At 43.7% G+C, this 26,235-nt stretch overlaps 2 protein-coding genes across 2 annotated transcripts; both read right to left on the reverse strand.

Moving 5' to 3' along the window:
- Window positions 1-366: 366 nt before the first annotated feature.
- Window positions 367-10,832, reverse strand: LOC111840605 (actin nucleation-promoting factor WAS). Its single transcript, XM_023805606.2, has 10 exons — window positions 10,220-10,832; window positions 5,893-6,042; window positions 5,664-5,750; window positions 5,061-5,160; window positions 4,813-4,918; window positions 3,882-3,924; window positions 3,474-3,627; window positions 2,898-3,280; window positions 1,237-1,345; window positions 367-894 (listed from the first exon to the last, which is right to left on the reverse strand). The coding sequence occupies exons 1-10, from the start codon at window positions 10,310-10,312 to the stop codon at window positions 863-865; spliced, it is 1,257 nt and encodes a 418-aa protein (XP_023661374.2). The 5' UTR covers window positions 10,313-10,832; the 3' UTR covers window positions 367-862.
- A 71-nt stretch (window positions 10,833-10,903) lies between these two features.
- Window positions 10,904-25,693, reverse strand: LOC111840606 (MAP kinase-activated protein kinase 2-like). The gene is made up of 10 exons (XM_023805607.2): window positions 24,675-25,693; window positions 18,177-18,316; window positions 16,896-16,960; window positions 15,287-15,366; window positions 15,024-15,150; window positions 14,344-14,419; window positions 13,835-13,959; window positions 13,233-13,318; window positions 13,044-13,124; window positions 10,904-11,565 (listed from the first exon to the last, which is right to left on the reverse strand). Exons 1-10 carry the CDS (start codon window positions 24,951-24,953, stop codon window positions 11,395-11,397), a joined length of 1,230 nt encoding a protein of 409 aa, XP_023661375.1. The 5' UTR covers window positions 24,954-25,693; the 3' UTR covers window positions 10,904-11,394.
- Between the last annotated feature and the right edge of the window lie 542 nt (window positions 25,694-26,235).

Below are 26,235 nucleotides of genomic sequence, written 5' to 3' on the forward strand. Positions count from 1 at the left end.
AAATATTAAGCGCTCAATCATACTTTTTGATATTAATAGGAAAATCCATCTAGTCAGTTTATACGTTATGTTCCCTCAATTCACGTTACATTTTTTTGTCGAATAGGCCTATCACCATAAGTAAAAAAAACACACAGAAAACCCTTTTCCATAACTTTAAATGGGAAATTATAACACGATTTTCCGAGTTAACACCAGAATTATATACAGAAACACAATTAACATATACATAAAATAAATAATAAAGTTAATGTAATTAAGCTTTATTGTACGTGACGAGTTTTTTTACACATGACGTTTGACTGAAACCGGGCGTGGGTTCAGTTTATTTTAATTCCACTCATTGTGAGGAATCCAGAAATTAGGTCATATATGTTTTATTTTTATTCGTGGAAATCGGTCCATAATTCGAAATTGTGATATAAAACTGTAAATCGAGGGATTTCGATAATATAATGAATGCGGACAGAACAGTTTTTAACGTTAACAACATTAGGAGGGGCCTTCGACCCTTGACAGGTGATGCTGAAGACAAGAAACTTCTACATAGCATTAAAGGACTTAATTCTTATGTATAAACACGCTACGTCTATACAGTGTAATGCCATATTGCAGAAAGGTATCATAAGACGCAAAAAATGGGTAATTACTTTGTAGAGTCAGTCACAATACATTCTGTGTAAAATTCTTCTGTAAATTTTAAAAAGAAGGTTGCTTTAATGTCCCATTAATTATTGATTTAAAATGATTTTCATTTGAGCTCCCATTGTGTGGTGAAAAGTTCCATCTGGGTACAGTTTGCAAAAGCCATTTTCCTATATTAGACAATTCTTCCAGAGTCTATAGTGGAAACTTAGTGGTGTCAATCTTCTTTAGACTCATCACCATTCTCATCTGCAAATGCAAGAGGAAAGCTTACAAAATAGATCAGGATATTTAAAACTCAAGCCTATTCAGAATATCAGTTTGTACTGACTGTCAGTCAGAGTCGATCTGATTTAAACACAGATCTCCATATCTCTGAACGCTTGGGATATCATGTGAGCTGATGAGATCCTGGCATAATTGAAACCTTGGTAACTTTGGAAAGATTCAATCCTTGTCTCGGTGGTCATTGTTCAACAGGACCTGCATACTTGATGGAGGATGGTAACTGTGTGGGGTGAAAATACTGGAGGGTATGAGTAGTGATTTGTAATGATCAGTGGACGGAAGTGAAGGGTGAGTGGTAGATACCTGCAAATAACATAGGGTGCATCTTCATGACGTTCTTCAAAGCACTGAGCACGCTACCGGTCCCCATGGTAGAAGATGGGTCTCTTTCCTTGCTGTATGTATCTGTGATCTGTCAGTCACATACACAGTTGAATCAGATGTTAAGTTAGACTGATGACAGAAAACATGCATAAAGAATAATGGTACAGTATAAGGATATGTTTATCCAAATCTGTATCCTCAAAATTAAAATATAATGGATTTGCAGTTTACTGCTCGACAAGTAACTCATGTTGCACTGATTTTTATATTGATATTTTTCCCCCTTAGATGTTTTGGGAAACAACTATAAAAACAAACCCTTTCATAAAACATAGTCTTGGTTTATGGTCGATATCCGGTCTGCTTGTTCCTATATGGTTTTCCTGTTGTCTGGTGTTATTTAGTAACCAGTCAATATGCAGATTAATAGTAGAATTAAATGAGAGGGATGGTAAATTTTTACGTGGTATCTGGTTAAGACGTGATCTTACTCATCTCATTATCACCCCAAAAAGCGTAATTGACTAGAGAACTAGACAACTAAACCTTGTTATCCTCACAAATGTTGTGTACATCTGTCTATCTATCACACAACAGCAACTCTCAAGCAATCCACAGTACACAAAAACCAAAAGTTTTGAAGAGTAGCTTCCTATTTTATACAAGGACTCAGCAGATCTCTGTAGATCTGTTGCCTCACAGTTCCAGGTTAACAGATTGATTATGGTCCAGCTCTTTGCAATATATGCATGTTCTACATATGTTTCCTGTCATGGTGAATCCAAATTCAGGTGCACGGCCATCGCTGTGGGGCCTGGGGCAGGCCCTGGGTCATCATGCTAAGATCAGCGCGGTAATCCTGGCTGAGTATATTCTGATAAAGGCCAGGGTTGAGTTTCCCGAAGACTTCTTAATGCTACGTCGTTTGTTGGTTCTATCTTTTAACACAGAACTTAAGAACGACGTAGCGTTAAGAAGGCTTCGGGAAACTCAACCCAGACTGATTACTAATCATTTCTTAAGTAACAGTAATTTTTCACTCACTTTAAAGTTCAAATTGGTTGTTAATTCAATCTGGGGGATATGATAACTATTCTGTTTGCGGGTTTAATAAAAATTAAATACGTTTCATTTACAGTTTACTTCTAATACTTCTACTTATTGTGCTTTTATCATATTCACATACTATGTATAGTGTTTTATTTTATATAACTATGTATTTTCAAGGGTAGGTCACTGGGATTTAAAACAGCATTCCATCAGTTGCTTTTCCAGTTCTTCAAGTTTAAACCAAGTTACTCTTGGTAAAAAGCAGCGAGAGAGGGATTTAAAATCTGTTTTCATTTTAGTGTACTTCAGTAATATTTCAGTCCATTGACCAAACTCCTCCAGTCAGCACAACTCAAAGGGTCAGATAAACAGAAACAACATGTAAGATGTGTGCTTAAGTTGCACTTATCAGCATTTGGCAAATTTTGTGGTTTAGTAAAGATTTAGTAGATTCTAAGTATCTTATAATAGGGCAGCAGACTGTGAAATACTGTGTTCAAGTGCTAAATGGTGCCAGAATCGCCTTCTGGAGTCAAATTAGTTTTTATTAAATTAATATTAGTCATTGACAGCCAGGCTCAGCATCTCACCAGCTTCTGGTTGCCATCCTCCCTGGTGTGCTGCGCCAAGGACACAGACCTTTGCAGTCCCGCCAAGGGGGATAAAACACAAGGCTTAAGAGGGAAGGGCAGTGGAGGTGGAGACCCAGTCTGAACAAGAATGGACGCAGGTAGTTGTGGGGCGGGTACAGAAGGAGGCGGGGGCAAGGACTCCAGGCTGAAGGGAATGGGCAGGGTTAGGCCCACCCGAGACCCCAGGGATAAGTCTTGGATGCTTTGGCTGCGTAGGATTGACCCTGGGGCCCCTGTGGCACGGGGCCCGGCCATGGCGGGCAGGGGCGGCAGTGGTCCCTTCTTCAAGGTCAGTGCCGAGGGGGGGCCTCTGCTCCTGGGCAGGGTCTGTGCAGGAAGTCCTACGGCAAAGATTATATGAGTTTACATTAGTGAATGAACAAAGGAGGTCTGGCTCATGACTGTTTTGATTATATCCAGTAGAATTATAAAGCAGCACAGATGCCAGCAGAGTCGTCTGTGAAGGCTGCGCAAACTCAGGAAGGAGTGCAAGATGTTGGCCGGGCATTTGGTGCCAGGGCCAGGTGTGGGCACCTCCATGTCGCATCTCCTTCCTGACAGCGTCCAGGCCTCCGTGCTGCTCGATGACGCTGTGGATGAGCCAGGAGCTGTGTCTGTCCCGTAGGTGCTTCTCTCGAATGCCTGCTTTTGTAAAGAGCTTCTGCAGAGCTGGATCCAGATTATTAACCTGCCAAACAATATAGAGATCGCAAGGAAGGCAAAACAAAAAGAGACAATAAAATGTGTGACATCAATGAAGGACCGAGGTCTGATTGTCTATTGTTAACGTAAAAATGTGCTTCACCGAAATGCATCTATCTTTCTGTAACATCACTGGAGTGGCCGTAGCCCTGTTTCTGGTCAGTAAATATTTGATGATGTACTTACACACTGAATGGCATTGATTTTGCACAGTTACTTCCCTCTTTTAATGACACTCACATCAAAGCCTTTGTCGTGGGTCCAATCTGCGGGGGTGGAATGCCTGAGAAAGGCATGAATAAAGGTTAAGGGGCAGAATACTGTGTAACACACTGTGTTCTGTACTGCTGAGATATGGCACGGTGTTTAAAATTGCCTCTTTACTTTAAAATATGTGTAATCTTCTTATTTAATAAGATGTACGAATATGAATACGAATGTATCTTGTAAGTGTTTAAAATATACCATTGACTGGAGGCATTGTACAATTAATTGAATGATCTCAAATGTTTCCTTGTTGTATCTGGATTCTTAATACGGCAAAGTCAAGGTTAGCGGGAGACAGAAATTTGAATAATAGCCTCACAACACTGATGTGTGCTGTGTTTCATATACAGTCACTCCTCACTTAACGACCGAGTTCTGTTACTACAGCTAAGTTGTTAAGCGAGCTGGTTGGTAAGGGAGGAGCAGCCCCCTTACCGATATTTCAGGCATACTGTACTGGTAGTGGGTTTGTGTAAACCATCTTTAGATATTGTTTTAATGTCACTTTTGCAATATTTGTAACATTATTAGTATATTTATAAATGTCTATACAGTAGTGTACTGTATACTGTAATAAACAGAATTACTCAGGTTTCCATGCTGTAAATACAGGTAATCGTTTTTATTTATTATGAATAATGAAAAGGTCTAATGCAAACTCCAACTTGAGAACTTTGTCGGACAACTGGCCGGAGAGCTGGTCGTAAGTCTGGATGGTCATTAAACAGGTAGTTCGTTAAGTGTGGAGTGTCTGTACTTTATTTTTGGCACTATTTCAATATTTCTGTAGATCTTGAATTTTGATGATACGACAAGGAGTCTTTAATCATTCTTGCCAAGAGACTCATTGGTGCGTAACTTAATTACTCTGTGTCAGATTTTTGCGCATTTTTTTTCTGCTCACTTCGTAGTGGAGGGACAGCTGACATCAGATGGGACTGATGTCTGCTTGAAGAACCAGCTGGAAGAGGAGCCTAGACTTTGTGTCCTGGGTCCAAGCTGTTTGGCCCCTGTACACCAGTGAAGGAGACACTCTGATGCAAACCGTGCTTATAGCAAATGGTACTTAAGTAGGCAAATAATATGAGCAAATAAAACATGCTGTTCTGTTATTTAAAGGCACGCCACATGTGTGAGAAGCTACAAACGCACCGCGTGCCATTTCCGTCATGTGTAGGATCTGCATGTCCGCAGCGATGCGAAACCTTTCAGCTTCTGCCTCGTCTGCGAAGTTCAAACCCGCTTGGCAATCCTGCAGGCACACACACAGCAACGTCTGCGTTAGACAAACTACTGAAGTGTGACAAGTACAGCGTTCGGATCCTCTCTGTGGATTCTCCATCCATCGCACACGGTAGAGGACATGCACTCAGCTATGCCGTTTGGAGATGCTAATTAGCCTACCTGGATGTATTTGGACTGTGGGAGGAAGCAGCACACCCAGGCAAAACCCACACGACATGGGGAGAACATGCAAGCGCTACACATAGAGAACAGAGGGAAGATTCAAGTCCCCAGCCTTGAAGGTGAGACGCATCAGTGTCACCTACTGAGCCGTAATTGTAGTCTGGGACTTATAAAATTGTATTCATTACAGCTTTATTTATTCACCATGTCTCCCTGTCTCAGTCACTCAAGCATTACAACCCACTTAAAAACCACTTTAAAAAACAATATATATATATATGTTTATAATTCCAAATTGTGTGCACAATGAGAGGCTGATTGGGGGAGGGGGGTGTGGTTTGTTCTCACATCTGCAAGGAAGCTGTGGAAGAAGGGGCGGGGGGCAGAGTACTTGAATGTGGTGTAGAGCTCCTGTTCCCACAGCAATTTTCCTCTCTGGGGGAGATAGAGAAAATGAGTCAGTCATCTTGGGACACAGCCGAATTATAACAGCGGATGAAAAGGACAGAAAGCAGGTGACTGCAGGAAGAGATGATCAAGGCAGCTTTGCAGACTCCAGCTGCTGAGTCACTCTGACCTTGACGCTGTACAGGCGCAGGAAGCAGGATCTCAGTGTCTGATCCCTGACCAGACACATCACCCCCCCATCCTTATAACGCCAGGCGGGCCCCCCAGCGTTGGGTTCTGAGCGGGCTTCATACACCTGGGCCACAGCACATGCCACTGCCTGCGATGGGGACAGTCAAGGTTAAGGGGGGACTGCAGCGTGACGCATTATCAGCACAAGCACTTTACCGAGACATAATCCATTAACACAATTGTTAACAGTGCCTCTGAAAAAGTAGAGTAACCCGTCAAGTCACTTGCTGGTTTAATGGTTAGCACTGTTCGCTTGCACCTCCAGATCCGGGGTTTTGAATCCGACCTCTGTTCTGTGTGTGTGGAGTTTGCATGTTTTCCTGTGTTGCACAGGTTTCACCCTGCAGTCCAAAGACATGCAGTCAAGCTAACTGTATGATGGATCCCATGTAGGGGGGACTTGAGCCTCTTTTCCTGTGCTGCCTAAGATAGGATCCAAATGACTTTCACTAGGATATGTGGTTAGAAAATGAATGACTGTCAGATACTGTATGATAATATAACATCAATTGTAATTTATTATTATTAGAGTTATTGGACACTGCTGTGACACTTGGTTTCAATGTTCCATCCATCCATCTGTCCAACTTCCAACTGCTTATCTTAGGAAAGGCCTCAGGTCCATCCATCCATGCAATGCAAATTGAATCTAAAGTGAGATTCTCAAATCAAAACTTTGATAATATCCGTTTTATATTTATTGTTATTAATTTTGATTATGATTACACTGACACACAGAATAGCTGGGACTGGTCTTGCCAGCTTCTGCTTTTTCCTGTTGTGTTGTGTTTTCATGATAACCTCTGTTTCTATGCTGCTGAATTACAGGGTGTCACTTATATTGTAGATATTTATTCAAGTGATACATAGAGGCTGTCTTGGGGGGGTGAGCCAGGTGACCACGGCTATTAGTGTTGATTCCTGCCACCTGCTCTTTCTTCATGACTAAACGTATAAACTGGTGTGTTTATTCTTGCTCCAGTAAACCTAACCAGACATTGATGGCAGTCTTGAATCCTGTTAAAATTTATTTTGTTTTCAGTGTAGGATGGCTGTAATGCTGTACTGGATAAGAGGTTGGATGATGGATTGATGGATTGATGGATGGATGGAAGGATGGATGGATGGATGGTGCACATACTTGAGTTTTGTTTTCTTTTTTCTTGGTCAAATAGCACCTTTGTTTTGTATTTCCTTTGTAGTGCTTGTAGATCTAGTCTTTTCAGTAGATCTACCTGCTGGTATAACCATTATATGACTTATTTTGTGTATATAGTGCACGTCAATATTGTGCTGATATGAAGGTACATTCCGACTGATCCTATTATTATAATCATATTGTTACTTTGTATCAATACATTTCAAACGTCACAATTAATTTGGCTCTTCAAATAGGAGTGCTTCTGCTTATGAAATGCACTTTATCAGTATGACTAGTTTCGTTTTGTACAAGTGGAACATATCCTGTATCTTCAAATGAGCTTCAAATATATATTTAAAAAATAACATTCAGGAACTGTCAGCTCCAATGTTGGCGTCGGTGCCACCGGATAATAAGACCATAAAGTTCATACTCAAAAGCAAGAGCTGGTTTGTAGTAGGAAAGGGGCACAATGAACTGGTGCAGCACTTAGTTGCTTGCTAAAATAAAAAGGGAGAGAAACAGTGCAGTTCTTGTGCCAGAGTTACAGGGCAGGGGAAGAGTGGATGGAGCGACTATGGGATAAACAGCAGTGTCATAAGAGACAGGACAGTGCAAGACAAAGATAGACTTTGGAAACCAGTGCGTGACCTTAAGGAAAACTAGCTTCTAGTACATTGTCACCTACTGTGACCTTACATTGTTGGGAAATGCTGGAAATGTCTTGGATAGGAATTTTTCAGCTCCATTACAATCTTTTGGGACCACCATAATCATGAGGTCCATGACTGTGTGTGTGAAATGGTTTTGGAGGAGTTTGACCAGAGAGTGAAGGTAAAGTGGCAAGTGCTGAGCATATGTGGTACCTCCTTCAGGACAGCTGGAAAAGCATCCCAGGAGACCAGCTGGCATGGAGGAGACATTAAGGACAGCCAGTCCCTGGAGCGATTGGGGTTAACAGCCTTGCTCAAGGGCCCAATGGTGGGATCACTCTGCCGATCACGAAATCTGAACCAGGAACTTTCTGATTCCCATCCCACAGAGCAGTTTTGATTACTCTATAATTAACCTAAAACGTAGAGAATGGTACAAAGGAACGTTTCTATGGGGTATCTGTGTCCAAACTTTCGACTGGTTCTTAATGTATATACACTATTTTGTATTGGGACACCTGCCTTTACACACACACAAACTTTAATGACATCCCATTCTTAATACATAACAGCTTTTATGGGAAGGCTGTTCACAAGGTTTAGGATTGTTTATGGGAATTTTTGACTATTCTTCCAGGAGAACATTTGTGAGGTCAGACACTGATGTTGGATGAGAAGGCCTGACTCATAGTCTTCCCCAAACTGTTCCCACAAAGTTGGGAGCATGAAATTGTCCAAAATGGCTTCAAATGCTGCAGCATTGAGTTTCTTTCACTGGAACTAAGGGGCCAAGCCCAACCCCTGAAAAACAACCCCACACTATAATCCCCCCTCCACCAAACTTTACACTTGGCACAATGCAGTCAGGAAAGTATAGTTCTCCTGGCAACTGCTAAACTCAGACTCGTCCATCTGGCTGCCAGGCAGAGAAGCCTGATTCGTCACTGCAGAGAACACGTCTTCACTGCTGTAAAGTCCAGTGGCAGTGTGCTTTACACCACTGCGTGCGACACTTTGCATTGCACTCCATGGTGTAAGGCTTGGATGCAGCTGCTCAGCCATGGAAACCCATTCCATGAAGTTCCCTACTCACTGTTCTTGAAATAATCTGAAGGCTACATGAAGTTTGGAGGTCTGTAGCTACTGACTCTAGACAGTTGGCGACTTCATAAGAACATAAGAAATTTACAAACGAGAGGAGGCCATTCGGCCCATCAAGCTCGTTTGGGGAGAATTTAACTAATAGCTCAGAGTTGTTAAAATCTTATCTAGCTCTGATTTAAAAGAACCCAGTGTTTTAGCTTCCGCTACAGTCAATCAGCCTCTCATTGTGCACAAAATTTGGAATTATAAACATTTATATATATATTGCTTTTTAAAGTGGTTTTTAACAGGAAGACTATTCCATACTCTAACTACACGCTGTAACTGTCATGTGTGTGTTTTGCATGTGAGTGTGTGTGTGTGTGTTTTGCTTCTTTGTTTGATTTTGAATAAATTGCTGTATGGAGTAACTGTGATGCTCAGGCTGTTACAGTTGAGTCATTGTTTGTCTGATTTGAATATTCATAATTCCTGCTGGCAGCACTGATGTTTACAGAGCAGGCTGGAGATACAGGACCACACATCCCCTGTGCATATTCACAGCTTAAACTGTAAGTCTGCTTCTACTGACATGACACAATGGACTGACGTGAAGAAGGTAAAAATAACTACAGAAAGGAAAGAGGCTGTTTACCTTGAAAAATTTTATCTGGGGAGACTTTCTAACTGGAGGTACAGAAATACCTCTAGCCACTCCAGAAGTTGTATATTCCCTGTACTTTTAACCACTCATTAGCGAGAGCTACTTATTTGATAAAAAAATATATCTATAGCTCTAAGCTCTTTATGTGTAGCTCTGAAAATACATACAAAGCATCAGCGGCTACAGCGGGACTGACCCTGACCATCTGGTCTCAGACACGACATGTCCTGGATATCTTCACTCTTGGAAAGTCACAGTCTTGAAGCTCAAACGGTTTTACCCTTCTCTGTTACATATCTCTATTTTGGACTGGATATGTCATACATATTCAACTATACTGCACTGTTATTTTTCTCACTTGTTTATTTAATTGTGTTAAATTAATAGCAACTGGAAAATTACAATTGAATGAAAATTTATGATATATACAAAGAGTGTATTTTTTCATTAAAATAATATAGTTACCCCTGAAATTTTTTATTCCGTTCTTATGCTTCAAAAGAAGAAAACATCACAACAGCCAAAGTAAGGCATGGATGAGGCAGGAAAGTGCTTTCTGATGCTACAGGCGTCCAGGTGTGGCGGTCTGAATATCAGCAGTAGACGGGGGCCTGATCACACACCCCTCTGTTAATGCTATTCATAGGCGCTCAAAATAAGGTTTTTCATTCACACTGTTGGAAATCAGTGAAGTCCTGGCACAGGGAGGTGGATCAGGACTTACCGAGCAGGTGGGTCCCATCAGGGCGAAAAGCAGTGCATTCTCCCTGGGCGAGATGAGCTCACTGTAGATGTGCAATTCTGAGCTGGGCTCCATTATCCTGCGCCCTCTCTCTCTCTCTCGACTTCCTCTGGAGTCAATTTATAATCAATATGATGCCACGCAATCTACTACAACTTAAATTAAAAGCTCTTGCCTTTTGATCAGGCTTTCTTACATTTTAGTCCACTTGGTTTGACCCTCTCCATGGCACGTCATTCACTTCACCCTGGCAAATCCCCACCTATCCTTTGCCACACCCACCACCCACATGCCCATAGATAACACCCCCGCCAAATGCAAATCTGCGGCCTAACTTTCCTGCTATGCATGAACCAACTATATGCAGAAAAAATACGTCCGTCCATCTTAATCTAGTGCAGAACATATAAGGGATAACAGCATATTGCAAAACACATACAAACACTCTATGGGCAATTTTAGATATACCAATTCACAAAAAAAATGAACTGTGGGAGGAACCTTATTAGAATTTGCAAACTCCAAACATAACCAACAGGGGGCACTGTGAAACCACATATATCCAGCAGATATAAAGTTGGTATCAAATGTAAACTTCACTACGAACCTTCACAGTGCCTGCATCCAAATGTATATTGGGGGGAAAAATGCAAAGTAAAATAGGGATTCAGAAAAGATATAGTTTTAATAGCTGAAAAGTAGAACTAGGTAACAGCAACAACAATAAATGGTCTGGTCTTGAGCCCCGGGGGTGCTGGTGAAAGGTCTTATCGCCACTAAAGTCCATGAGGTTCCCTCCGGTCAGCTGCAATGAGCTTCCCAGCTGCAAAGAGCAGATGGGTGAAGTGGGAGCCACACGTCGGGGGCTGCAGTGCGATTGCCAGGCCAGTAGGTGGCAGTAGTTAAGAAAGGCATTCGGGGGGGACTGACCCATGTCGTGTGATGTGGATTTTCCTCCACAAAGTAGAAAGTGGCCGGATACATCAGCATACTCACACTAAAGCTCGTTCACACACACGGAGGCAATACTGCTTTAGTGATGAAATAAAGATTTAACTTGTCAGACATCAAGGCTTCGTTTTAGTACAACCATTGCATTACATTATTTTCCATTGGTACCATTCAAGGGCACACCCCCTTCTCATGCCCCAAATGTCTCATTGGCTATTGCACAAGCTGCTGGCTCCTCCCCCTCCGCCCCCTCCTTTTGATGTGCCTGCCCTCTTGCGTCTCTTGTTTAGCAGAGGATTGCTAGAGGTGTCCAGGTCCTTGATCTTCACCTGGTCATAGTCCACGCGCATGGTGGCCAGTGCACTGGTCATCTCATCCTGTACACCCACACACACACACACACACACACACACACACAGGCAGCGTCGTGTCAGACAGTGTGACTGTGAGGCATGACCTGTGCAAAGGTCACATAGGATAAACAAATGCAGGAGCTTCAAGTACATCCCCAGAAAATAACCTTTAAACGCAAATTCAGAACTGGCCAGAGGCCAAACAGCAATGACAAATTCTTACTGAAACAGTATTAAAATACAAAAAAGAACAAAACACTACATTGATTTCAACTTGGATTTACAGTAAATTCAAGTAATACAGCTTAAAAATTAAACACATATTTATAATTCACAAAAAAAAAATCTAGTAAGTCAGAGGCTCAGGTTTTTATTTCTTGGATTGTTCTTGTGTCTAGAACTGTATTGTGGTTTGTTTATACAGTGGTACCTCGGTTCTCAAACTCACTCGAACTCGACTTTCTTGAAAGTCGAATAAACCAGTTTGACCTAGAACTCGATCTGAATAACAGAGGTCGAACTGTGAACACTGACCTAATATAAATTTTACGCGCCAGGAAATGAGTCATACTACAATGCAATTCTTACTTGAATGCCTTCTTCATAGACTGGACGATTAACCAAATAAAGCAGCGCAACATTACAGTAACTAACAATAAATAAACCACTAACTTACGTGTACTATTAGAGCATTTATGTCATTTATTTAAACTTTATTTTACCAGGTAAATTAACTGAAAACCAGTTCTCACTGCTTTACGTGATATTTGGGAGAAATAGCAGATTACGCATCGGAACTGCCTGGGATACAAACGTCATGCATGTAACTAAACTCTTCAGCCAATAAGGGCAAAGGTGTGTCGTCACGGAGGCGGTTCTAGTTTGTGCAGCCAGGTGAGAGGTCGCAATGCATCTAACTGGAATGCATTGCGTCAGGATCAGAATGCGTTGCTTTAAGCCAGCGCTGTAAGCAAGTCGAACGCACCCACTGACCGGACTGGGGAAACAAACTGAAACGCGGACTTAATACAGAGGACTAATGACAACAACCAGAAACAACTGATCACATGGGGATCCCACACGAGGTTAACAAGGGGGCGTGGCACACGGAAGGAGCGGACAATCGGGGCAGAACAGGGGTAATGTTGGGATAAGATCTTTATCGTTTTGGAAGCCATTAAGAAGAAAGTGCTCTTCTTGTTTTATCCTGTTCATTTTGTGTTTAAATGCTAAAAAAAAAAAAAAAAAAAAAAAAAAAAAAAACATATTTAGGTGCAATTTTGGGGGGCCGGGAACCAATTAATTGGTTTTCCATTATTTCTTATTGGAAAAATTCGATCAGAACTCAACATTTTTAGGATTCGATCCGGAGTCCGGAACGGATTAAGTTTGAGAACCGAGGTACCACTGTAATTATTACTAGCAGGTGCAATAAGCTGTACAGCAATAGCCACCAGGGGGCAGCATCATATAGAAGATCAGCAAAAAGTCCATTCTCTCACCTTTACGTCATCCCACATCTCCCTGTCTTCCATCAGGACTCGTGTGGTGTGCAGAGGTGTTGGGGGAACTGCCATTGACTGCTGTGATAAAACAACCATGCACAGATTTCCCGACCGTATACATAAATCTGCAACAAATTGCGAGTAAGTGAGGGCTGCACCATGACGGCAGGGGCTGCAAGGACTTACATTGATCCAGGGGTGGTTCATGAATTGAGAGATGGTCATCCTCTCACTGGGGTCAGTCTTCAGTAGCTGGCGGATCAGCTGCTTGGCTGAGAAAAGGACAAAGGCCTCACAGGTCAGTCACAGAGATAACTGTACACTTTCCATTTAAACTGTACACTGTACACTTTCCATTTAAACTGTACACTGTACACTTTCCATTTAAACTGAACACTGTATTTAACACTGTCCATTTAAATAAGCATTATTATTGTTATCCATCCATCCATTTTCTGAAACTGCCGTGGGGGGGGGGGGAGTCTGGAGCCAATTCCAGAGGCTATGGGCACAAAGCAGGGAACAACCCAGGATGGGGTGCCAACCCATCGCAGGGCACAGTCACACACCATTCACTCACACACACATATCTATGGGCAATTTGGCAACTCCAATCAGCCTCGCAGAATAGTCTCCGCACTTTGGGACTATTCTGTGTTAAATGACAGCATTGATGACACAAAGCAGAAGAGCCTGCATCCAGCATATATTCAGATCTTTAGGGCTTTTCAGATGCTGGCGTTGGACTTGTTTTCGGCGGGCAGTCCCTAAAGTTCCGAGGCTCCCACCTTCTTCAGATACATCGTCCCACTCCGGGTTGGGAAACTCGTATTGGCCCATCCGAATGCGCCGCTTCATCCCAGGGGAGATGGCCTGCCCCGTGTTGGAATAGAAGGGGGGGAATCCACACAGCCTGGGGGGAAACGGATACAAACACAATGTCACTTTCCGGACAAAACAGTGCACTGTCATTTTTGGCCAAGATGAAGGTCACCCCTATTTACTACAAATGTAATATAACCAGAAGCACTTTTGAAAATGACATGCAACCTTATAAAGTGAGAATTCATGGATTTCTTGATAAAAATAAAGGATTCTGTGGGCAATAAGCAATCTGTGGGTGTATCACCTCTACTCATACGTCAGCACTATTGTACTCTAAAGTAGTTATTATTTTCTATGTGTGAAAAGGGGCAATAGATGAGGTGAAGAAGGCATCAAGTGGAGCAGGACAGGTGTGTTAGATTCCTAAACACACACACACACACACACACATCTACACACTGTCTATACTCACAGGATGTACATGATGACACCAAGAGACCACATGTCACATGACTTGTCATACTTCTCCGGACCGAGCACTTCAGGGGCTGACAGGGACAGATGAGATATTAACCACCTTATATAAATATATACACATCTTTTAAATGACAATGCACCCTGTTTAAATGATAATGACAACTTTGCTAGAATAACGATGCTTCTCCTAATGATGTGGCGAAAATATAACAGCTTGTCATCTAAAACGTTTCTTCTGTCAACAAAAATACAAAATTATGAATACTCATAGATATATTTAAGTCATTTACATAATTATATTTATTGCAGCAATGCAGAGGCAGGTGAAATGATCAGCTGAGAGCAGATGCTCCTATGATGTTTTGCTTGGTATGTTTGTTTTGAATTTTGCTTTTAAATTGTTGTTGGTTTTGATGCAGGTATTGCTATTCTGCGACACTGAGCTGTCTTAGCTTAGCTCCTTCATTGAATACCATTTTATTTTAGTCCTGCCTCAAGCCCCTTTTCCTTACAGTGAAGTCCATACTTGTAACACGCTGCCAGCTTCTTGTTAAAAAACAGGGTTTGATACTCCTGTACTCTGAGCTGAACTTCCCCTGTCGCTCTCTTTCAGACCCCTGGATCGCCCTGATTCCACTATTGCCTTTAGTTCAGAAACCAACACGGGATACAGACCAACGTAATAGGGAGTGTAGCAGGGAGTTAGCAGAGAGTTCTGCAGCGTGGTCTCCTTGGCAAAGCCAAAGTCGGTCAATTTCAAGACACGATTGGTTTCCTTGGTAGTGTACAGCAGGTTCTCGGGCTGGGGGGAGAGACGGCACAGGGACACGCGGTCAGCTCTATTACGGTCATTGTTTCAATGACGGTACCGTCATCATCGCCATAACAACCGCCTCTCCCTCCCACACGGTACAGCGAGACGCAAGGGTCGCTCTCACCTTGACGTCCCTGTGCGCGACGTTCATGCGGTGCAGGTACTCGATGGCCGTCCCGATGTCGCGCATGATATTCGAGGCCTCTGTAGAAGAGAGTTGGGCAGGGCTCAGTGTGATGGAGGACACCATGGAACACAGAAGGACAGCACAGCAGGGCACAGGATGCAAAGCATGATGGGATATATGGAAATAGAACAGATGCACACTAAAGCCTTATACATCATGGGGATTTTCTAGGGTGAATCCTGATGCATCTTCTCCGTAGTTTCTAAACGATTTATACGCAATTCATATACATTTGACGTATGTTACATTACGTCAATTAAATGATGCTCCTGGAATGACATTCATTGTTAAACTGAGAAGTGTTTTTAAGTCAACGGACATTCCTTTTTGTGTAAAAATGCACTGGGGGAACTGCACAGCTCGAGATCGCAGCTGAAATCACAACCCTTCAGGGGTGAGACCACAGTGCTAGCAACTCCTGTTCTATGAGCAAAGTGTGATAGGACAGGACACATGGCCGTGGTCCATCCCTGCAGGGAGAAGCAGCTGACTGGGATTGTTTGTATTGATTTGTTCCACCTATGTATTGGTGAGTCATACTGTTGTGCTGCACACTCATTGGCTGATAACCTCAACACTGAAAAATGTCAATGCGGTGTTTGTTTATTTCTGTTTCTGTCAGAGTAACTCCTGTATCTTGTTTTTGTATTTCTTGGTACCATCCCTGCCCCCTCCCTGACTACCCCTATTAAGGGAAAACATTATAACAAAAGCTTTCTTGCTGCAAAGCCCTTATTTAATAGGGTTCCATTGTCAAACTCATTTCTACCACTTTTTAAATGAATTTATGTGAGGAAGCTTGTCACCATTAACTGGTGTGACAGAGTACAGCCACAGCAAAAGCCTGTATACAAGGGACAGGGGGCCAGAAGTGGCACTAATTCACCATTATCAAGAAACCAGTTCCTTTACTTCACTGCTACATCAGGTCCATATCACACTGCACCCAGCAGAGCAGCACAATGTGTGATGCAAATATCGACATAGCATGTTATGTACATGCGATTGTCACTTTGCATGGACTGCTATTGTAAGCTGAGTTAGGTTACGCTAAAACACTTAAGAAGCTTTGCAGTTTTGATGATCGGTCCTTTTCAGGATTATCTAGAAAATATTAGAAAAAAGACAGTATAATGTTTGCCGCAGCTGCTTTTGCATGAGCTCTGCATGCGCTTTTTGAGCCAATGATGATTATTTTCATCCTTTTTGTTGGACTCAGTTAGTGAGAAATTTAACGAGTGAGGAAGAGAAAAGCGAACAAGAAATGGTGACCAAAAGACATTCGCCTTCTGTTGTATGGATATATTTTGAAAACATAGATAATATTGAGACAAAACAAATGAATTGTCTGCACTGCTTTGTGTCTGTTGGCACAATTCGTGGCAACACCAGACAATTCTCGTACGCAACAACAAGTTCCATTTGGCTACAGTTTATTTCAGGTAAATTTCAACTACTTTTTTGTTTAATATTGCAATTTTAAGTGCAAAGATTGATGTGATTTTTTCCCCATGTCGTGCAACGCTAGCACCCACCCCAGGCTGACCTCTCTCAGTGAAGGCTTGGTCTCCTCGTGCCTGAATCTGGCTAAAGAGCTCTCCGCCTTCCATGCTGAAACGAGACCAACAACACGTCCATTAGACAACACTGCCCCCCCCTCCATCACCCCCCCTCAAACATCAGGGTTAGCTGCCAGCTGCTACCAAACTTCCTCAAAGAGAACAACGTACACCATGTGAATCAGCAATGACAAAACTATGAGGTTCATTTGTCGTAAAGATTAAATATCAAAAAATGAAACTAAATTGAGGGGTATGCAGACCTTGACCTGAAGGAAAATTTTACAGTGGTGGATCTACAGCGGAAACTTCAGAGCCGATTCCACCCACATGCGGTTGTCGGTCTGCCTCGGCTCCATGACGAACCTACAATAAGACTGAAACCTGCGGGTAACTTACTACAGCTCACACGCAGCTCAGAACCAAAGCCCACTTTACTGAGTGGAAACAAAACAAAAGCTCTTCCCGGTTCCGCTGTGTCTCCTGTGTACTACTCCTCCTTTTCTGAATGATCTTGTTCATCAATGCCACCCATTCTCCAAAAAGCCTTGCATCATCTCTCTCATATATGTGCCAAAGACAGATTGCATGACCAAATTAGGTCATCCACCTCCTCCCCACTGCTGGACCGCAGGGCCAAAATGAAACAGGTGATGTTAGTGGGAGCCTTCCCAGAGTTCATCACTTATAAATAAAAGTATTGTAAGCTCCTCCCTTATTGTGGTTTTGACTGCTCTGGCTGCTATAGTGATGAAAGGCTTGTTTGACCTGTTTGTAGCCAATCCACATAATCTAGTCCACCTTTGAGGCCGTAATTTGAGGCCCAGTGAGACTTTTTCAGCACTGTGATTAGATCTGCAGGTGAACCGACAACAGGCCAGCGATTATAAATGCCCAGCTGGCCTCCGGACTCAAACTGAAGCGAAGTGCTACACTGGACAAACACGTCGTCAACAAAACACACTGAGCTTATCAGGCCTAAAAAATACCTTCTAATAAAAAGACTATTGTTCCAAACGCTAAGCTGTCCAAAGGCACACGTCGATCAGCAAACATTTCCTCCACACACATATAATAACATGACAACCGCTAATGCTATTGGCATATTTTTTATAATACTTGAATCATGTTGAGTTGAGTTCACAGGAGCCGTGCGAAGAAGCCCGAGCTGGAAAGGAGCAGTCCGGCACTCCAGTGAAACAGCTGTGAAGCAGTGAGGGGGGAGTGCAGTGTGAGCAGTGGGGGGCGGGGGGGGGGGGGGTCCGTACCACTCCATGATAATGAGCAGACACTTCTTCCCACGGTACACGTTCTCATAGAGGGTGAGGATCCGCACGACGTGGGGCCCCCATGATGCCCGCCAGTGCAGCTCCACCTCCCGCCGGGACTTAGGAGTGTCGTAGAGGACCTGTCCCAGGGAGGGGAGACGTGTGAGGAGGTACAGCGCATGAATGCCGCCACCTGAATCATCGCTCAACCACAACCATAGGATTCAATCAAAACTCATGTAGATATTCTATGATAGAGTTTTATCAATGGCTGATACTCAAACACCAGAGGAAAATCGTTAGTATAATGCTGAGGACCCTTGCCTATGGCAGGAGGCTGGGGTTCGATTACCTGATTGGGATGAGCTGGGTGCTGTTTGAGGGGTGGTGTGTAGCGCAGCGGGCTAGGCCTCTATGCCTGTGATGTGAAGCTCACAGGTTTGAATCACATTCTCAGCAGAATAGTTCATGTCCATTGAGACCCAGGGCAAGGCCTTTAAACCCCCCCATGCAAATTTTTGTTTTAAAGGGTGGTTCGGGAAAACTCATTTACATTTATGAGAGAAGCGCTACCTGATAGACCAGTGAATGCCGCCCCCCGACACAAACACACAAAACATTCAAGGGGTGCCAGAAACATGGCCTCACACTGTGCTGTATATTCAAAGAGAAGCATTCCAATGTACCTGTTCTTGGGAAAATGGCAAATAAAGCATCAATTCATTTCAAATGACTGTAACTTTGCATTTCATATGACCAGGGTAAATGAGTGAGACATACTTCTCTGAGCAGGTGTACGCCTCAGGAAACACAACAACTGCCAATTTAATTTTTCAGCTAATGAACAAAAAATAATGACATAACGGCACAGCTAAATCCCTCCAGATGATGACCAACAGCAGCCCTGCAGCTCCCACATTCACCGAGCCAGATATTCCCCTCCCCCCCCCATGCCGCCCGGCGATCTCTCATCCCCTCGTCCAAGAATAACCGCGAGTCCTTGTGATAACCACATACCTGCCGACGACAGGCATTTCGGGGGGGGGGACACAATCAGCCAAACATAAAAAAGGCAGATCTGGATCTTACTACGATTTGGGGGGACATCCTGTGGCAGAGTCACTTTTGGTTTTTGGTAGCACTGGTCATACATGTACGTACCAAGGCGACTGCATCTGCTGACAGACAGCAACACAACCCAGCTTCGTCCAATCAGCTTGTCAACCGTCACTGGCCCACAAGGGGTTAAACTCAGTTTGACACTAGGGGAAATCTGAACTACGTAAAAGAGGCTCCCTGTGAGTGTGTGACTAAAAATGATAGAAGTCTTGTTTGGTTACTCATGGTTAAGGTTAGGGCTGGGTAGGGGTTAGGGTTGTCACTGTTGGGAATAGATTTTTTCCTATAGAAATGAATGGAGAGTCCCCACAAAGATATGAGTACAGGGGCCTGTACTATGAAGCGGGGTTACTGGCTTATCGGGGTAACTTGTCGGAATTAAGGTAGTCTGGGCAAAATGTAAGTGAACGAATATGAAGTCCATTTAAACTGTGGTACCTTAAATTCAACAAGTTACCCCGATAAGCCAGTAACGCCGCTTCATAGTACAGGCCACAGGTCTGTGTGTGCGTGTATGTGTACGTGTGTGTGCGTGTAAGTGTGTGTGTTTGTGTGTGCGTGTATGTGTACGTGTGTGTGCGTGTAAGTGTGTGTGTTTGTGTGTGTGTGTATTTGTACGTGTGTGTGCGTGTAAGTGTGTGTGTTTGTGTGTGCGTGTATGTGTACGTGTGTGTGCGTGTGTGTGTGTTTGTGTGTGCGTGTATGTGTACGTGTGTGTGTGTGTAAGTGAGTGTGCTTGTGTGTGCGTGTATGTGTACGTGTGTGTGTGTGTAAGTGTGTGTGTTTGTGTGTGCGTGTATGTGTACATGTGTGTGCGTATAAGTGTGTGTGTTTGTGTGGGTGGGTGGATGGGTGTGTGTACGTGCGAGCCGGTTTCCTGGTCCCCATAAGGGAAAACTCTATTTTATAAAAATCGGTGACTGCTATGAAAAAACTAAAAATGCAAAAACTCTTGTATTTTGTTAGGTTACTTATGGTTATGGTTAGGGCAGGGTAGGGGTTAAGGTTGTCATAGTTAGCGTTAGCATTTTTCCCATTGAAATGAATGAGCGGTCCCCATAAGGATATGTTTACCCTACATGTGCGTGTGTGTGTGTGTGTGTGCATGTGTGTGTGTGTTTGTGTGGGTGTGTGTGGGTGGGTTTGTGTGTGTGTGTGTGTGTGTGTGTGGGTGGGTGGCTGTGTGTACGTGTGTGTGTGTGTGGGTGGGTGTGTGTGTGTGTGTGTGTGTGTGTGTGGGTGGGTGGGTGGCTGTGTGTACGTGTGTGTGTGTGTGTGTGGGTGGGTGTGTGTGTGTGTGTGTGTGGGTGGGTGGGTGGCTGTGTGTGTGTGTGTGGGTGGGTGTGTGTGTGTACGTGTGTGTGTTCATTGTGAAATGGAACCTCAAAGCTGAAAATGGAGGCTTTGGGCTTCCTGCAGAAAACCAAATATCCGCTTTCCTTGAACTGCACAGCATCTGCCGCCTCGCCTCAGTGCCCCCCCACCCCCCTAACCCTCCCTTCCTCTTTCACCTTCTGTTCTGCTTCTCCCCATCGGCTTTGAGTCACGCTGCATTTTACACTGACACAAAAATAAACAACGTTATTACACGCCGCCGCAGTCGCGTTAAGTGCTAAACGCCCACGTTTCAAATGAGGCGACAATGTTAACGCCACACAGAGGATGCTGGGAAGGACATCGGCGGAGGTACAGTGCAGGTGTTCGGCATTTTAAGCTGTATCTAGAACAGAGTAATTTGCAGTGGGATGACCCAAATTGAGCCGTTTTTCATGGAGGTCCACTGAGGTCTGCTAACTCTTTATTCAACATTATTTACATTAAACTCCCCCTGGAGCACTCTCTAGCATGATAAATTTATTAATGGTTTCACACCTGTACTGTTAAAAGGAAAAAAAGTTTAAAATGGCCAGAAGCTATTATGGATATTATGGGGAGCAACAAAAAAATGTATTAGCGCTGAGTGTGAGAGCAGAAGAGAGGATAAGCGCGTTATAATCCAGGCAGTCGGGGGTAAAAAAGAAGGAAGGGAGTGGGGAAGGCGAGCATGGATGGGAGCGAGATGAGGGCTGGGAAGAGCTGAAGCCGGCTGTGACCGGTGAAGGAGCCACTGGTAAATCTCTGGCTGGCTGTTAATCTGAGCCGACGCTGCTGACTTAGGAAACAAAGGCAGCCACACCTGGTGGCCATTTATCCAGCACTGATCGGCTCCATGACAGCGACACGCAAAGGCCAGGATCGATGGGGCAGCCCGGGTTAGGGGGGGTTTAATCGGGCTGAATGCCCTATGCTCAGGGGCGGATTAACGCACAGGCTAGATATGGCTTAAGCCTAGGGGCCCCACGTGTGCCAGCCTGCAAGGGGGCCCCCATTGGCGCGGAGGGGGGCGGGGTTGGGGGGCCCACAGACTACTGTAGCCTAGGGGCCTCTGTACACCTTAATCCGCCCCTGCCTATGCTGCCCCCCCTCCCCCAGTCATCCTGCGGGGAATAAAACTGCCCATTTAGACCGGACAGCTAAGACATTCACCCTGCCAGATACCTCACAGCAGTCGCTAAATATCAGCTGCCATGAGCTGGCTATCAGCCCTGAGGACCCCCTACAGGACTGGGGGCAACACCGCAGCCACAAGGGCAGCAGCAATGGAGAGCCATGCAGGGACAAGTGAGCTCCTACACCTTATCCAGTAGTTATGGATGGATGGATGTGGGAGTGGGTAGGTGGGTGGATGCATGGATTCATGTGTGAGTGGGTGGGTGGGTGGATGGATGGATGCATGGATGTGTAGGTGGGTGGATGGATGGATGTGTGGGTGGGTGGATGGATGGATGGATGTGTGAATGGATGGATGTGTGGATGGATGGATGGGTGGATGGATGGATGGATGCATTTGTGAGTGGGTGAGTGGATGGATGGATGGATGGATGAATGCATTTGTGAGTGGGTGAGTGGATGGATGGATGGATGCATTTGTGAGTGGGTGAGTGGATGGATGGATGGATGCATTTGTGAGTGGGTGAGTGGATGGATGGATGCATGCATACAGGTGAGCACAGCTCAAGATGAGGGACAGTAATGGCCATGAGAGGAGGTGGACGCAGACCTAATGTGACAAGTGAATATATGACATGAGTGCTGCTGGGAGAGGGAGCAGATTGTGCATATGCAACTGGGGAATAAAAATAAGAAAGCTAAAAATAAATCCCGCCGAGCAGCAGTCAGTAACCCTTTCCATGGTGGCCAATGGCGGCCCTCAAGGGACCAGCGTCCCTGCAGGCTTCTGATGATGCAGCCTGATTACTGCCTCACTCACACCTGAAACATCCGCTGCACTAGATCACTGTCCAAGTAAGTGTGTGAACAAAAAACTCAAACAAAAAGTCCACAAAGACAGGAGATGGAAATTTCTGCACAACGCCATGGACTTTACCACGCGTTCAGTCACCATTCAGGAGACACTACGTGTATGAATGCAAGCTTATGGCATGAGGGAACAGGCACAGATTTGGGAAGCAGGATTTTTTTGTGCGTCCGGCCCTGAATGCCAATGTGACATATCTTTCTGAATGGCCCGGAGAAAGAGAAAAACCACAAAATAGGATCCGGCTCTACAGCAAGGCATTCTGGGTCATGCCACCAGGACATAACCCAAAAGTTTCTAAAAACAGTGCATTTTAGCAAAGTTCATGCTGTGCAAAAAAAAAAAAAAACAATGAACAAACGAATCTGATCATGTAATCTGATCTGCTAATATTGTGTTTTGCTCACTACTGAGTAATGAAAGACAAAGTCTGCAGCAAGAGAATGCTTTATAAATAAATAAGTGGATTGTTTTCAAATTTAATTATTAATATATGATATCCCACAGTATATAGCCAGTCACATCCTCCATGTCACACAGTCCTGGTTAAAGAGCTGGATGGAAACATTTATATTTACCATATAGTTTCTGTTCGTGTGGGACTCCCCGCAAATCACTGCTTCTCTTTTCCTTTAAGAAAGAAGCTCTGTTTCCACTGAGATACACAATACCCACCCAGGGACAGCAGCCATTCACCCAGAGTCCATCCTACAGCAAGGAAGGTGGCATGATAGAAGGTAGCATCTATTACCTGGAAAATATTATTCACGATACACAAGGTCCTTTCTCCTGTCTGCACTAGTTTTTCTTGCTTATCTCTATGTACACGGAGGGACAGTCAGATCTACAGGTACAGTACTTCAGGTCTGAATGATTAGCGGCTGCTGTCCTGTATAACTTCCCGTTTAGTGATGTGCGTCGTGTCAGTGATTCATATGGACTTGGTTAATTCCGACTGGGCATATGGAGGAAATCCATTGATATCATAACAATTCCTGGCCCAGCAATGCAGACACGGCCCCACTACACTGAGCTAATGATAGGTCGGGCGAAATAAAACACAGCTGCTCTCTGACAGACATGCCACCAAATTCTGGATGGAAACAATAAAAGTGAAGGTGACTGATTTACAGTAAAAGGAACCCCCCCAGCCAGACATATAGAGTACATGTGCCGATCTGTCACTGATGGCCACGTAATTAATTAATATTACATGGAGGATCTCTATCAAGTCTTCCCATTATATTGTCATGGCTCTCCCGCTTTCTGTCATCTCTATGTCACGTAATATCCCAACAATCACACAAGAATCAACAAGTCCAACCCTGAATGGGAAACCTAAGTGTCAGAGGCTAGAAGATTACACCACCCCCCTTGCCCCCACCCTGCCTGTGGTCATAGGTTGGGTGTGAAACTGTGGTCAAATCAGCAGGTGAAAATCGTTGTACAGGCCACCTAATATTGTTACTCATATGGCACTTAATCAGAGGGCCGACTTCGTTTTTGTACAGGGTATACTAAGAAATTACCAATTTTAGATCGTGATATCTAAAAGTACATAATCTGAATAAATGATAATAATAATCGTTCTCTCTCTAGTGTCGTTATCAACGGTATCTTCCCGGCCATGTAGACAAACTGAACAAAAGGTATCTCTGCATCGTACTAAACCGAACCCTTATTTATGCACGTACTATCAAAATGTCCCAGATGAAGAAGACTGGATACTGTACAGGTCCAATTCACGCCATGGCATCTCTGAAGCTGACTCATATGCAGTAAACGTAGGCGATGTATAAGGTCCACACACATGTCCAGTGAAATTAAACGTATTTGCCTTTCGTAAGACTTTGGCACTGTAGTATCAGAGGATCTTAGAGATCAGATGCCTAAAATAAATACTGCCTCTTCGAATTAAGTACAGGGGTGATAAAAAAGTCCAAGTTCTATTGAATTTAAAGGATGGTTAAAATTGGCAAAAGTAGCCTACATATGGAAAGAAACAGTCACACAAATGGTACCTTTAAAGCGCACTTTTCTCCTGTCTTCTTGTTACGGCACTCCAGCACTCTCCCGTTGATTCCCAGCCCTAAGACCTGGCTGGATATCTTGAAATCGTCCGTCATTGAATTGCGCTTTATTTCCAGTTTAGGATAAACGGGCACCAAGCTTGAGAGCTCCGTCTGGCCGCCGCCGTCCGGGCTGGACGCGCTACTCCGGGTCGGATCCTTCTCTGTTTCATCTTCGGGTTTAGTCTCTGGCTCCGGCTTTTCCTCCTGCCCGTTGCCATTGTGTAGCATGTTCTTTGTCAAATCTGGCCGTGCCTCCCCAACGTTAAGCGGTAAGGAAGCGAGGAAATCCCTCCAGGGAAGATAAATGTCAGATGTCCCGGAATCGCAGCCTCTAGAAGCGCCACAATTCTGGCAGCAGCCGTGATGTTTCTGTCCCCAGGTCAGTGCGATCTGCTCGGGATGGCACCGCTACGCAGTAACTCAATACGGTTTTATTCTATTTCCTAATTTTGCTTTCCAGAATTGTTCTTCAAAGTTTGTGCGACACTTAAAGCCCAATGCTATTTTTGGATTGCCTTGCCATAAGACAAGGGCAAAACTATAGAATAATTAAAAGACGTATAATCTTTCATAATGATTACATTAATTAGGCAAAAAAAATGTTTAATTGTACGCCTTCGGTTTACACAAATAGAAACTCAAATTAAAAAATCTACTATACTTACAAAATAGTACCACAGTATGGTATCATTCTGCCAGAAACATTATACTTTTTCTTCTTCTTAATTACTATTATTACTGCTACTACTATTTTGTTGTTACTAATATTCTTATCACTGCTAGGAACCGGTTAACTATTTTTAACAGTATAGACGGATATACCTTACAGAGCAGCTTAATTTAAAAATAAAAGTGCAGTGTAATTTATACTCTAACGAATCGCAATTTCACTGAAACTGAAAGCAATGAAACCTTCATAGAAGGTCAGCAGCCGGCTTCTTCTTAACGCGGATTTTCTCTGCCTCCGCTCGTACACGAACTCTTAAGTAGCAGCGCTACGTCAGCGTCCCCTCGCGGAGCGCCGTCTCTGCCCTTAAAGGGGCCGCTCGCACCGGCCACACGAAGGCTGACAGCCAATGCTCCGGGCAAGAGCTTGTTCTCCTTATCAATCAGTTGTCGGATAGTCAGCATTTAAACTTTGTATATTTGGTTTAGTTCGGAACCCCTCTGCTTGATTGTGTGAATAATTTGCTTGCTATTGACTGTAGTGCATTTTCACTCGTAGTGCAACAACAACTAGCCTATATAGTCGTGGTCATCATCATCATCATCATCATCATTATCCCTTGCCACTGCGGGAAATACTGGATGTATTTTAATACATTTTATTATTATTATAATTACTATGGAGCTCTTCAAGATTTTCAAGCAAAAAAAAAAACCTTCCTCCAGTAATGTCATGGTCGTTATCTAAAAGTGACAAAGATTACATATCATTTTATTTCTTTATTTGTTGATTTATTTATTCAACAGATTACATGAGGAATTACTGCATAGGTGTATGACCAAA

The sequence above is a fragment of the Paramormyrops kingsleyae genome, chromosome 6 (assembly GCF_048594095.1).
Source record: "Paramormyrops kingsleyae isolate MSU_618 chromosome 6, PKINGS_0.4, whole genome shotgun sequence".
Classification (NCBI taxonomy): domain Eukaryota; kingdom Metazoa; phylum Chordata; class Actinopteri; order Osteoglossiformes; family Mormyridae; genus Paramormyrops; species Paramormyrops kingsleyae.

Bases quoted from the DNA above. Each gene is read 5' to 3' on its own strand.
- LOC111840605 (XM_023805606.2), bottom strand. From the start codon at position 10,312: ATGGAGCCCAGCTCAGAATTGCACATCTACAGTGAGCTCATCTCGCCC. The intron at 4,919-5,060 runs GTGCGTTTGTAG...ACTGGTGTACAG, and splicing joins CATGACGGAAATGGCACGCG to GGGCCAAACAGCTTGGACCC. The intron at 3,925-4,812 runs GTGAGCAGAAAA...TGCCTTTCTCAG, and splicing joins AGCTGTCCCTCCACTACGAA to GCATTCCACCCCCGCAGATT.
- LOC111840606 (XM_023805607.2), bottom strand. From the start codon at position 24,953: ATGCTACACAATGGCAACGGGCAGGAGGAAAAGCCGGAGCCAGAGACT. The intron at 13,319-13,834 runs GTGGGAGCCTCG...TCCTTTTCTCAG, and splicing joins GGACGATGTATCTGAAGAAG to CCAAGCAGCTGATCCGCCAG. The intron at 11,566-13,043 runs GTGAGAGAATGG...GTGGGTGTACAG, and splicing joins AGATGTGGGATGACGTAAAG to GATGAGATGACCAGTGCACT.